Genomic DNA, 13,337 nt, shown 5'->3' on the forward strand with positions numbered 1-13,337 from the left:
GCTGCAGCATCTCAACGAGGATGACCCAGATCGGCACGCTGAATTTGCAGAATGGGCAAAACAAAATTGAAACAGGACCCTCAGTTTACACAGAACATTATGTTCAGTGATGAGGCAAACTTTTTTGAGTGGGCCATTTATATGGATACACCTAAATAAAATGGGAATGGTGACAGTTTTCTTGCATAGGGTGTCTTGCATTGAAATCTGCTGCAATTACCCGGGTACTGCATTCACCAGACATCAACACAATTTCTATCCGCTCCTCACGTGTTATCCTCTGCGACATGTCAATGGCTGTAAATAAAGAGAAACTTGTAAATAACTCATGAAAGAATAAAGTTATGTAAAAAAACAAGCATACCATTGTTTTTCTTGTGAAATTCTCAATAAGTTCGATGTGTCACATGACCCTCTTCCCATTGGAAACAATAAAGTTGGATGCAAAATGGCTGACTTCAAAATGGCCACCATGGTCACCACCCATCTTGAAAAGTTTTCCCCCTCCCATATACTAGTGTGCCACAAACAGGAAGTTGATATCACCAACCTTTCCCATTTTATTTAGGTGTATCCATATACATGGCCCACCCTGTATATACTTGCTACATATTACCATGTTTGTGTTTTTTTTCTCAGGGTGGAAAAGCAACAACTAAAGAGGAAAAAAATGTATGACAAAAGTTGATTGACATAAACTTTTTAATATAAGCATACATAGAATATATATTTTCAGACACAACATACTGGATACATTAGAGTATAGTCTGCATGCTAATTAACTATTATGTTACTGATTTAGTAGTTTAAACTACTAACTAGGAAAATATAATTTTGAAGTGTGGATGAAAACTACTCAAGAAAAACTGATATTAATACAAAAATAGTAGCTTTCATATTTCTCCTAAAAAAAAAACCAATCCCCCGCCACCTCTCTTAAATGTAGTGACAATCTGCTCTTGTTAAAGGGAATCTGTCACCTATTTTTCGACTATCAGCTGCCGGCACCGCCATCAGGGGCTTATCTACAGCATTCTGTAATGCTGTAGATAAGCCCCCGATGTAACCTGAGAGATAAGAGAAACAAGTTATATTATACTCACCCTGAGGCGGTCCGGGTCCAGTTTTGGTCTGATGGGTGTCGCTGTCCGGTCCGGCGCCTCGCATCTTCTAACGGTGATGTCCTCTTCTTTGCTTCCCGTCGCGGCTCATGCGCAGGCGCACTGCTCTGCTCTGTTGAGGGCAGAGCAGAGTACTGCAGTGTGTATGCATCGGGAGAGGACGTCACTGTTAGAAGATGGGAGGCGCCGGACCGGACTGCGACACCCATAGACCAAAACTGGACCCGGACCGCCCCAGGGTGAGCATAATATAACTCATTTTTCTTATTTTTCAGTTTTACATCAGGGGCTTATCTACAGCATTACAGAATGCTGTAGATAAGCCCCTGATTGCGGTGTCGGCAGCTGATAGTCATAAAAATAGGTGACAGATTCCCTTTAAAAGGAGCAGAGTCTCAAGTGGGAGTGGGAGACTCCTCTATATAATGAATATATGCCGAAATGGGAAATTTGGAAAGAAGCTGTCCTGAAGGGACAGTCTCTTTAAAGATAATGCAGAGATGTCATAGGGACATACTGTATGTTGCTAGAATCACCATTTTATTTATCCTGATGGGACAACCCATTGAATAAAATAAAGTTGAATTTTCAGAATTTTTTTCAATGAAACACAGTTTAATGTGCTAGTAGGCACAGCTAAAGACATCAGGCACAATATAATCCGTATGGGTTCCATCAAGTAGCCCTTTTCCATTGGAATTCACAAACCAGCAAGGAGTTTTAGCACCATTCCTCGGGTCTTGTCTGTAGTCTTTTTCTGAACTCCTAAAATATAATAAGAAATAATATTAACAGCATTATTTATTAAAATAATTTATTACTTATAAATAAAAGTAACAGACCATATTTCTTGTATAAAGAAACACTCTGGTCTAATACAAAGGGAGAAGAATGATTCTTTACATATTTAAACTGTAGATTTTGCACTGAAAAAGAAAGATGAATTCATATAACTGAAATGGGCATTCTAACATTCCATATCTAGATCCCACCACTACGATAATAATTACCAAGAGTCTACATGTCCCCCAATGAGTTGCAAAGTCTACCTACTATAACAGCAGGAGGGAGAATATGATGAAAGAAGCTTCTCTTCAGTCGTCCTTCCAATACAAAGGGGTCATATATTTGTCCAAAGATTCCAGCAATCAGGGGCCTATCTAGGGGGAACGGCTGGGAATTTGCTATGGACAAAGCTGGCAGGGAGTGCTTTCTGGCCGCCTGATGCGGTCATCCAAACTATCTCTCCAGAAACATACCAAAAATTCCTGTGAAGCACCTGAAGGGTTAATAAACTTCTTGAATATGGTTTTGAGTACCGTCAAAGGTGCAGTTTTTAGAATGGTGTCACTTTTGGTGATGTGGTCCGTAAAAGAAAATGGTGTTGTAAAAATGAGAAATCGCTGTTCAACTTTTTTTTTAACCCTTATAACTTCCTAACAAAAAAAAATTTGGGTCCCAAAATTGTGCTGATGTAAAGTAGACATGTGGGAAATGTTACTTATTAAGTTTTTTTGTGTGCCATATCTGTGATTTAAGGGCATGAAAATTCAAAATTGGAAAATTACAAAGTTTTCAACATTTTTGCCAAATTTCCATTTTTTCACAAGTAAACAAAAATCATATCAAAGACATTTTATCACTATCATAAAGTAGAATATGTCACAATGAGAAATCGCTGTTTAACTTTTAACCCTTCTAACTTCCTAACAAAAAAAATTTTGGTTACAAAATTGTGCTGATGTAAAATAGACATGTGGGAAATGTTATTTATTAACTATCTTGTATGACATATTTCTCTGTTTTAAGGGCATAATAATTCAAAGTTGGAAAATTGCAACTTAGGATGTAGCGGTACCAGTCAGACAAACAATGGTAATACACTGAGTGTAGCAGTACCATAGAATAATTACATCTGTACATATTTTCAACACATTTATATTAGGCCTTCTTAAAGGGGGTGACATTAAAGGGCATCTTCCTTCAATCCCCTTCAGGAGACTAAAAGCTGGCACAACTCGATTGCTTCTGCTACATAGAGGCGATGAGCAGATCGCCTCTATGTAACAGAATTACTCACTTGCTATGACCGCTGACCACTGGATGGCGCTCACAACAAGGTGGCACTGACAACCATAGAGGTCTCCAGGAGACCTTGGGTTGTCATGCCGACGCAATGGTGACCCGCGATCACGTGACATGAGTCACCGGTCAGCGCATTTCCGGCGTGATTGCCAGAAGTGCCATTTAAATGCTGCTGTCAGCATTTGACAGCGGCATTTAACTAGTTAATAGCTGCAGGTGGATCGCGATTCCACCCGTGGCTATTGCGGGCACATGTCAGCTATTCAAAATACTATTACGTCCGATGTCGGTAAGGGGTTAATACTGTGTATTACCCCCTCTAACATTAAGAGCTTGAAGTCTTTTGTGGTAGTTGTGGATGAGGTTCTTTATTTTTTCAGATGGTAAAGCTGCCCACTCTTCTTGGCAAAAAGCCTCCAGTTCCTGTAAATTCCTAGACTGTCTAGCATGAACTGCATGCTTGAGATTTCCCCTGAGTAGCTCAAGGATATTGAGGTCAGGAGACTGAGATGGTCACTCCAGAACCTTCCCTTTGTTCTGCTGTAGCCAATGACTAGTCGGCTTAGCCTTGTCTTTTGGATCGTTGTCATGTTGGAACGTCCAAGTACGTCCAGTTATGAATGGGTCACCAAGGAGAAAAAAACAACACAAGCTAAGTCTCAGAAAACCAGAGAGGTTGGTAACTATGCAGATTGCCGATCCCTGATCTAAACCACACAACTGTTATGAATGAGTCACTGAGGAGGAAAAAACAAAAAGCAAGCTCAGCCCAGAAAACCGGAGAGGTTGGTAACTAGCGGATTGCAGACCCCTGATCCTATCCACAACAACTAGCAGTAGCCGTGGAGCATGCCTACGGTGGTCCTAGATGCCTCGTCACGGCCGGAGAACTAAATAAGCCTAAAGAAAGAAAGGGAAAATCTAAACTGCCCCAGAGCAGACCCCAAAGCAATAGACAGCCCCCAACAAGTATTGTCGGTGAAACAAGATGAAAACACAGACACAGATAGAAAGATAGGCTGAGCAAACGATGGGGCCCTCACTAACTAGAAAGGACAGGAAAGAAAAGCTGCTGTCTGCAATCACGCAAAAAACCCTGCCAAAAAAAATGTCCAACACGTCTGATAGAAAAAGGCCCTGAAGTCGCTAGACTTCAGATCACTATATCAGCACTCAGGTATATTCTGAAGACAGAGCAAAAAAGATCAACTGATCAGAGACAAAATGGGGATTCAGCCCAGTCCCAGCCAGGGCTGGCTGAACACAAAAACTAAGTAAACCAGACAAAAACTCATATGAACAATAGCAGAGAAAACTGCTTTAGGAAAGCAGGAACCAAACTGGAAACCAGAAGCCACAGTCAGGAAAAATCATCAGCAAGAAACTAGGGAGTCGGCTGCCTTCAATCCAATCAGAAACTCCTGATGTCCAATCGCAGTCCTCTTCCTCAGGTGGCCGGTCTCTACCATTTAGATCAGCTTCATTACCTCCCTTCACCAACTGGGGGAGTCCAGATAGATAACTCACTACTCCTCTGTCAGCACAGCCAGCTCCATAACCCTCACCAGAAGCCAGAGGCAAACCCGAAAATGAGATCACAACACACAACTAGCAGCAGTCGTGGAGCGTAGCTACGATGGTCCTAGATGCCTCGTCACAACCGGAGAGCTAAATAAGCCTAAAGCAAGAAAAGAGGAAAACTAACTCCCCCAGAGCAGACCCCAAAGGAAAGACAGCCCCCCACATGTATTGACGGAAAAAACAAAATGAAAATACAAACAAAGGCAGGAAAATAGGCTGAGCAAACGATGGGGCCAAACTAACTTGAAAGGGCAGGAAAGGAAAGACACTGTCTGCAATCTGCCAAAAACCCTACCAAAATAATGTCCAACACTTCTGATAACAAAATTAACCCTGAAGTCACTAGACTTCTCCCACTATATCAGCACTCTGAAATATTCTGAGACAGAGCAAAAAGAGGCCAATCTAATAAGGGACAAAAAGGCAAATTGGCAAATACAGATAAATAAGAGTGGAAATTCAGCACAGCCCCTGGCGGGGCTGGCTGACTACACAAAAAACTGAATTGACCAGCAAGAGCAAGTGTGAACATTAGCAAAAACAAACTTAACTTGAGAAGACTGGAACAGAGCTGAAGTCCAAGACCTGAGAAGCAGACTGAATCACCAGCACCAGGATAGGGTGTCGGCTGTCTTATGTCCAGTCTGATACTCCAGAGATCCAATCGTTATCCTCCTCATCAGATGACAGATCACTACCAATTAAACCAACCTCACTACCTCCTGTCACCACCAGAGGGAGAATGGAAGGAGAACTCTCAACTAGTGGAGCAGAAAATGAGTTCACAACACGTCCCGTGCTCAGCTTCCGGGCTGATGATTGCAAATTTGACTTGAGTAGTTGCTGATAACATGCTGCATTCATCTTTCCTTCTACTTTAACCAAGTTCCCTGTGCCTTTGTAGCTCTCACATCCCCAAAACATCAGTGATCCACCTCCGTGCTTTACAGTAGGAAAGGTGTTCCTTTCATCACAGGCCTTGTTGACTTCTCTCCAAATGTAAAGTTTATGGTTGTGGCCAAAAAGTTCAATTTTAGTCTCACCACACCAAATTACCTTGTTCCAGAAGTTTTTAGGTTTGTCTATGTGCTGTTTTGCGTATTGTAGGAGAGATAATTTGTAGCATTTTCGCAGTAATGGCTTTCTTCTGGTGACGTGACCAAGCAGCCTATTTTACTTCAAGTGTCTCCTTATTGTGCATCTTGAAACAGCCACACTGCTACTTTTCAAAGAGTCCAGTATTTCAGCTGATGTTATTTGTGGATTTTTCTTTGCACCCCAAACAATTTTCCTGGCATTTGAGGACAAAATTGTTGTTGGTCTACCTGACCATGGTTTTGTTTTTACAGAGCCCCTGATTTTCCATTTGTTAATCACAGTTTGAATGCTGCTGACTGGCATTATCAATTCCTTGGATATCTTTTTGTATCCCTTTTCTGTTTTATACAGTTCAACTACCTTTTCCCGTAGATCCGTTGACAATTCTTTTGCTTTCCCCATGACTCACAATGCAGAAACGTCAGTGGCTGGATGAAAGAAACAAGAGTCTATCTGGATCCCAGAAACTCACTCAGCTTTTATGCACACACACTGATTACAAGCAAACAGGTCATAGGTGAGGATTTTACATTTAGTAGTCATTCAAACCCTTTTGTGTCAACTTCTCTGCATGTTATCAGGCCAAAATCACCAGGGTATGTAAACTTTTGATCAGGGTCATTTGGATGTTTTGGGTTGTCATTATGATTTAAAAAGAGAAAACACAGTAGTTTGACAATAAATGGCTTCACCCAACCACTAGCCATGAGTGGAGAAAAAGTTTTGGTGTTATCATTCATATTTTCTAAATAAAGGCCAAGAAAGCAAAAATTCTGCCGGGGTATATAAACTTTTGAGCACATATAGTCACACTTTCAATTTCAACTGGAGAGTCATTTACACTTGGGAACTATTTTATACACTTCGGCCCTTACAGGGAAATATTTATTACAAATCATTTTCTACCTTGTTACAGTCAGGAGCTTATTCTTCACTTTCATTGTCCCAGTTTGTTTGCCCGATTTTTCATTTTGGTGAACTCTGGATATTTCATAATCAATACCATGAAAAAATTGTCCTAAAAGACAAACAATAAAATAGACAACAGAAAATAAAAAAATAGAATAGATAAAACGATAAAATCTGTGATATAAAACGGATTATAAATATTACTCAATGATTAAATATCAATTGAAAATAAAGTATTGAAATGGCAGAATATAGTATGATTGAATTACGGTATTTACCTAACAGTCCATGGACTCCTTTAGAAAATGTATGATCATCTAAAGTGTAAAAGCCAAGAAACTTCATAGGGAGTGGATGATGTTTCCGAACTTCATGCAAAATAATGAAAAATGTTGCTCCATCTCCAAATGAAAATGTCAGATTTGTTTCCATATTGATTACTAGATTAAACCTGAAAGGAATAATACATTAGATCCTTTCTTTACCTTAAACCTGAACAATTATATAGTCCATGATTATAGTGCATTTTGCATGTTATGACTGCCTTCAGTGCATTTTTTTTTTGTTAAATACATGTGTTTTAGCTGCAAAGCATTTAACAGTGGGGATTTTTTTTCCTTTTGGTTGTTCGGCATCCACGTCCATCCTCTATGTATCACAGTACATAGCAGAGTTAAAGGAGTATTCCCATCTCCAAGATCCTATCCCAATATGTAGTAGGTGTAATAATAATAATAATAATATTAGCAAATACCTTCAAATACAAATGTAGTATAGTTTTTTGATTCGCTATGTCTTTTTCCTCATGTGCAGGCATTTCAGGACCTTAACCCCTTTACTCCCAAGGGTGGTTTGCATGTTAATGACCGGGCCAATTTTTACAATTCTGACCACTGTCCTTTTATGAGGTAATAACTCTGGAACGCTTTCATGGATCCTGGTGATTCTGACATTGTTTTCTCATGACATATTGTACTTCATGAGAGTGGTAACATTTCTTTGATATGACTTGCATTTCTTTGTGACAAAAATGGAAATTTAGTGAAAATTTTGAAAATTTCGCAATTTTCCAACTTTGAATTTTCATGCCCTTAAATCACAGAGATATGTCACACAAAATACTTAAGTAACATTTCCCACATGTCTACTTTACATCAGCACAATTTTGGAACCAAATTTTTTTTAAGAAGTTATAAGGGTTAAAAGTTGACCAGCGATTTCTCATTTTTACAACAAAATTTACAAAACCATTTTTTGGGGGACCACATCACATTTGTAGTCATTTTGAGGGGTCTACATGATAGAAAATACCCAAAAGTGACACCATTCTAAAAACTGCACCCCTGAAGGTGCTCAAAACCACATTTAAGAAGTTTATTATCCCTTCAGGTGCTTCACAGGAATTTTTGGAATGTTTAAAAAAAAAATTAACATTTAACATTTTTTCACAAAAAAATTACTTCAGATCCAATTTGTTTTATTTTTCCAAGGGTAACAGGTGAAATTGGACCCAAAAGTTGTTGTCCTATTTGTCCAGAGTATGCTGATACCCCATATATGCAGGTAAACTACTGTTTGGGCGCATGGCAGAGCTCGGAAGGGAAGGAGCGCTGTTTGACTTTTCAATGCAAAATTGGCTGGAATTGAGATCAGACGCCATGTCACATTTGGAGAGCCCCTGATATGCCTAAACAGTGGAAACCTCCCACAAGTGACCTCATTTTGGAAAGTAGACTCCCTAAGGAACTTATCTAGATGTGTAGTGAGCACTTTAAACCCACAAGTGCTTCACAGAAGTTTATAATGTAGAGCTGTAAAAATAAAAAATAATTTCCTTCACAAAAATGATCTTTTTGCCCCATTTTTTTAATTTTTCCAAGGGTAACATGAGAAATTTGACCCCAAAAGTTGTTTTGAAATTTGTCCTGAGTATGTTGATACCCTATATGTGGGGGTAAACCACTGTTTGGGCGCATGGCAGAGCTTGGAAGGGAAGGAGCGCTGCTTGACTTTTCAATGCAAAATTGAATGGAATTGAGATCAGACGTTATGTCGTGTTTGGAGAGCCCCTGATGTGCCTAAACAGTAGAAACCCCCCAATTCTAACTACAATCCTAACCCCAACACACCCATAACCCTAATTCCAACCCTAACTCTAATCCCAACCCTAACCCTAATCCCAACCGTAACCGTAATCCTAAATTTAGCAAACACCCTAACTTTAGCCCCAACCTTAACTTTAGCCCCAAACCCTAACTATAGCCCTATCCCTAACCCTAGCCCTAATGGAAAAATGGAAATAAATACTTTTTTTATTTTATTATTTTTCCCTAACTAAGGGGGTGATAAAGGGGGGTTTGATTTACTATTTATAGCGGGTTTTTATGTTTGGCAGCTGTCACACACTAAAAGATGCTTTTTATTGCAAAAAATAGTTTTTGCATCACCATATTTTGAGAGATATAATTTTTCCATATTTTGGCCCACAGAGTCATGTGAGGTTTTTTTTTTGTGGGACGAGTTGACTTTTTTATTGGTACCATTTTCGGGAACATGATATTTTTTGATTGCTTTTTATTCTGATTTTTGTGAAGCAGAATGAACAAAAACCAGCAATTCATTAATTTCTTTTTTGGGGGTGTTTATACCGTTCTGCGTGTGGTAAAATTGATAAAATAGTTTTATTCTTCAGGTTAGTGCGATTACAGCGCTACCTCATTTATCTTTTTTATGTTTTGGCGCTTTTATACAATAAAAACTATTTTATATAAAAAATAATTATTTTTGCATCCCTTTATTTTAAGAGCTATAAGTTTTTTATTTTACCGGTGATGGAGCTATGTGGCGTTTTTTTGTGGGACAAGATGACGTTTTCAGCGGTACCATGTTTATTTATATCCGTCTTTTTGATCGCGCGTTATTCCACTTTTTGTTCGGTGGTATGATGATAAAGCATTGTTTTTTGTCTTTTTTTAAATGGTGTTGACGAAAGGAGTTAACTAGTGGGACAGTTTTATAGGTCGGGTCGTTACGGACGCGGCGATACTAAATATGTGTACTTTTATTGTTTAGATTTTTTTAATTTAAATATTTATTGATTGAATAAATATTGACTTTGTATTATTATTTTTAAAAATGTCTTTACAATTATTTTATTTTTTTTTAATTTAATTCATAGTTTTACACTGTGTCCTACTATGGGACACTCATTTTGTGCAGGCTGATCGCTTCTATAGCATGCAGAGCTGCTTGCTATAGAAGCTGCAGGGGTTCAGCTTCTGTACACTGACCTGTGAGACTTCCTGCCATGCACTGCGCATGACAGGAAGTTTCACAGCTCTGGCGACCTGGATGTCGTCATGGCGACATCGGGTCTCCATGACAGTGAACGGGACCCAGCTTCATGACGCGGGGTCTCCGATCCAAAGGCAGAGGTGCTGTAACAGCTGACTGTCCCTCTGCCTGCTTCCAGAACACTGCGATCATGTTTGATCTCAGTGTACCGGGGGTTAAAGTGCTGGGAGAGGTCTGTGACTGCTCCTGGCACTTAGTGCCGGGTGTCATCGGTGAGAATCAGCTGACACCCGGCCGTGATCAGCCGTGCTCCCCCCGAGAGCGTGGCTGATTGGTTATGACGTGCTATTCCGTCCATTGGCATTAAATCCCAGGGCGCATGGACGGAATAGTGCGTCATATGTCAGGAAGGGGTTAAATATCCATAGTTACGACTAATTGCAATAGCAAGCTGCCTGTCACTATATCAGTGGTTGTAACCATGGATACCTAAGGTCCTTGTAATGCCTTCACATGAGGAAAGAGACCTAGTGAATCAGAAAAACTATACGACATTTCTAATTGGAGGTATTTGCGAATATTAATATTATTTCATCTACTACATATTAGGATAAGATCTTAGAGATGGGAATACAATTATATGATTAGTAATGGATAGGTGTCTTATAGACATTACTTAATGTCACCGAACAATACAAAGTAACATCAACCCCACAAATATGAACCCCACTTGCCAACGCTACAGCGGAAGTGGAAAAGCAGGGCAAAGTACCAGAATTGGCGCATCTAATAGATGTGCCTTTTTTGAGTGGCTGTGGGCTGTTTTTTTTGGGCTGGGGGGCAATATCCATGGTCCCTTACCAGCCTGAGAATACCAGCCCCCAGCTGCCTGCTTTAGCAAGACTGGTTGTAAAAAATGGGGGGACCCCACGCCATTTTTAAAAATTATTTATTCTTGATAACCAGCCTTGCTGAAGCTGACAGCTGAGGGTTGCAATCTCTACCTGTGAGGTTTACCTGGCTGGTTATAAAAAATACAGGGGAACTCAAGCCGTTTTTTATTTTAATTATTTATTTACAGTGCGGGCACCGGCTGATGAACACTCCCATCAGCCACCGTCTGCTCTCGCTGTTATTAGAAGCAGCAGGCGTCGGCTGATGCAATCAGTCGTCCCATCAGCTGACACCAGTGACCGGAGGTAAACTTTATGCCTCCATTTACAGCTGTGGGCTCTTACTGTCTTTTAACAGCGTGGGATCTGCTGCTGTCTGACTGGCGGTAATGATTTTACTGCCAATCATAAGTGGTGTTTGCCGCGCTGTCATGCACATGACAGCATGGCAAACATTGGATGTTCGATGCCACCATTCAAGCGAATGGGGTCCCAGTTCGGGTCCGGGTACTGTTCTGGTACCCGAACCCAAACTTTTTGTAACTGTTTGGCCAAACCCGCCGGACCCGATCCTCCAGTTGTCTGCCCATCTCTATACATTACAACATGTAATACTACACTATACCAAGCAGCAGTCACTGCAGGTTAAATGTTTGGATGAACTGTACATCTGACAATGAACAGAATATCACTGGAAGATTCAGGAGCCAGGTTTGTGGTGCTGATGATTAAGCCCTTTATAAAACCACTGTATATTATAAAAAGTTCCTTACCCTTCCTTGCTTATAAACCTTGTTTCGTGCCATGTGAACATTTTCTTGTTTTTATGGTGCAGAACTGTGATTTTGGCAGTGGTCACCTCGATTTTTATTTTCATATCACTGTTTATAATTTCAAATCTTCCAAAAAACGTTCCATTTGATAAGACATTGTTGCCTCTTATCTCTTTACCTATGAGTTCTCCATTTACTGATACACCTTTAGCATAAGACAGCAAATCAAATGTCAAGATAATTCTTTAAAAAAAAATGCTGCATTTTTACATTGGTTAGGGCAACAGTTTGGCAGTGAAATAGGAAGTACAGAAACTTAATTTTCATTTTTCAATTAACTTTTTAGAATCCACAGGTAAAACTGTCACTTTCTGGGTGATTGAACATTTTCATATTTCAGTTAAAAGTGATAACTGATACGGTTGCACATTTTTCCCTTTTAAAAAAATGGTTGTTTCAACTCGTAGTAAAATGTCTTTTAAACAAAAATGATCAAATCTCTACGTCTGATTTCATTTTACAATTTAAGAAAATATGTTCACACTTGACAGATATGGTAGGAATTTTAGCTTTATGAAATGGTGAGCTAGGTGGAGTGCCCCCAGGGTCTCGCCAGGTCGGCGGGGTACTCGGAGCCGGGCCCGGTGGATTTCAATGGGAGTTGTCACGGTAGCTGTGACCCAGTCCGTGGCCCTTGGCGTCCATTGTAAAAGGGGGGTGTGGAGTGTGTGGATGATGATTAAAGTTTATTAGTGAATGATTTGTGACGCCATCTGTGGTGGTTGGCAAGGGAGATGTTAAGCCGACGCTACAAGCAGATCCTCTGGGACAGATGGTGTAGTGCAGCAATGATGGTGTGGCCCTCCACAGGTAGGGCAGTAGTCCCAGGGCAGTGTAGGTGAAGAAATAGGGAGGAGACGTAGATGGTGTGGTGTCAGGCACAGCGATGTAGCAGTGTTGAGTATGTTGGCGCAGGAATAAGTGGAGGACACCATGGCATGTAGTTCCAAAGCTTTACTCACAGTCTGTGATGCATACAGTTGTCCGCCTCGGTTCTGTGTCCTCCAGGTCAGGGGCTCAGCCAACCACCAGGCAAGATGAATTACTCCGTTCCAACACTCCGCCAACATAAGTGCCTTTTCTGAACGTCTCCCTTTTGCGCCTATAGTGAAGTACTCTCAGTACTGAGTTACACTGGAGTTCCTCCTGTCAGATGTTCCTATGAACTCTACTTGTATGGCAGACAGCTGTAGCCTGCTTCGGGGAATCCTTGCTACCAAGTCCCGACTCACTATCGTTGCTGTTGTGCCCCCAAGTCTTGTGTGGGAATAAAGTGGTGACAACTTGTATTCCTCCGATGTCTGCTGCAGGATCATTAGTATCCGTACAACCTCGGGAACCAGACCCCGGCCTTGCGCTGTGAACTTGGGAAGGGTTCTGCTCTAACCCTGATCCTTAGTCCTCCTCTCCTTACGTTCCGTACTAATCCTTCTTTCTTATGGAGAGAGTCAGGCTTCCCATCAATGTATCTTTCCTGTGCCAGCGGACCCAGGTCACTGAGGTCGGCTGCAGCACTTCCTTCA

At 40.6% G+C, this 13,337-nt stretch overlaps 1 protein-coding gene across 5 annotated transcripts in view; it reads right to left on the minus strand.

The window, feature by feature from the left end:
• Nucleotides 1-1,451: 1,451 nt before the first annotated feature.
• Nucleotides 1,452-13,337, minus strand: part of LOC141088278 (inter-alpha-trypsin inhibitor heavy chain H3-like) — a 91,995-nt gene continuing 80,109 nt past the window's right edge. For all 5 annotated transcript variants that reach the window (XM_073574291.1, XM_073574292.1, XM_073574294.1 and 2 more), the window contains 4 exons: nt 11,755-11,959; nt 7,073-7,245; nt 6,792-6,903; nt 1,452-1,886 (listed from right to left, as the gene is read on the minus strand). In XM_073574291.1, coding sequence (XP_073430392.1) covers nt 1,745-1,886; nt 6,792-6,903; nt 7,073-7,245; nt 11,755-11,959 — 632 coding nt within the window. In that variant the 3' untranslated portion in view covers nt 1,452-1,744. The remainder of the gene's footprint in view (nt 1,887-6,791; nt 6,904-7,072; nt 7,246-11,754; nt 11,960-13,337) is intronic.

The sequence above is a fragment of the Dendrobates tinctorius genome, unplaced genomic scaffold, assembly GCF_039654945.1.
Source record: "Dendrobates tinctorius isolate UK_male_01 unplaced genomic scaffold, ASM3965494v1 ptg000038l, whole genome shotgun sequence".
Lineage (NCBI taxonomy): Eukaryota > Metazoa > Chordata > Amphibia > Anura > Dendrobatidae > Dendrobates > Dendrobates tinctorius.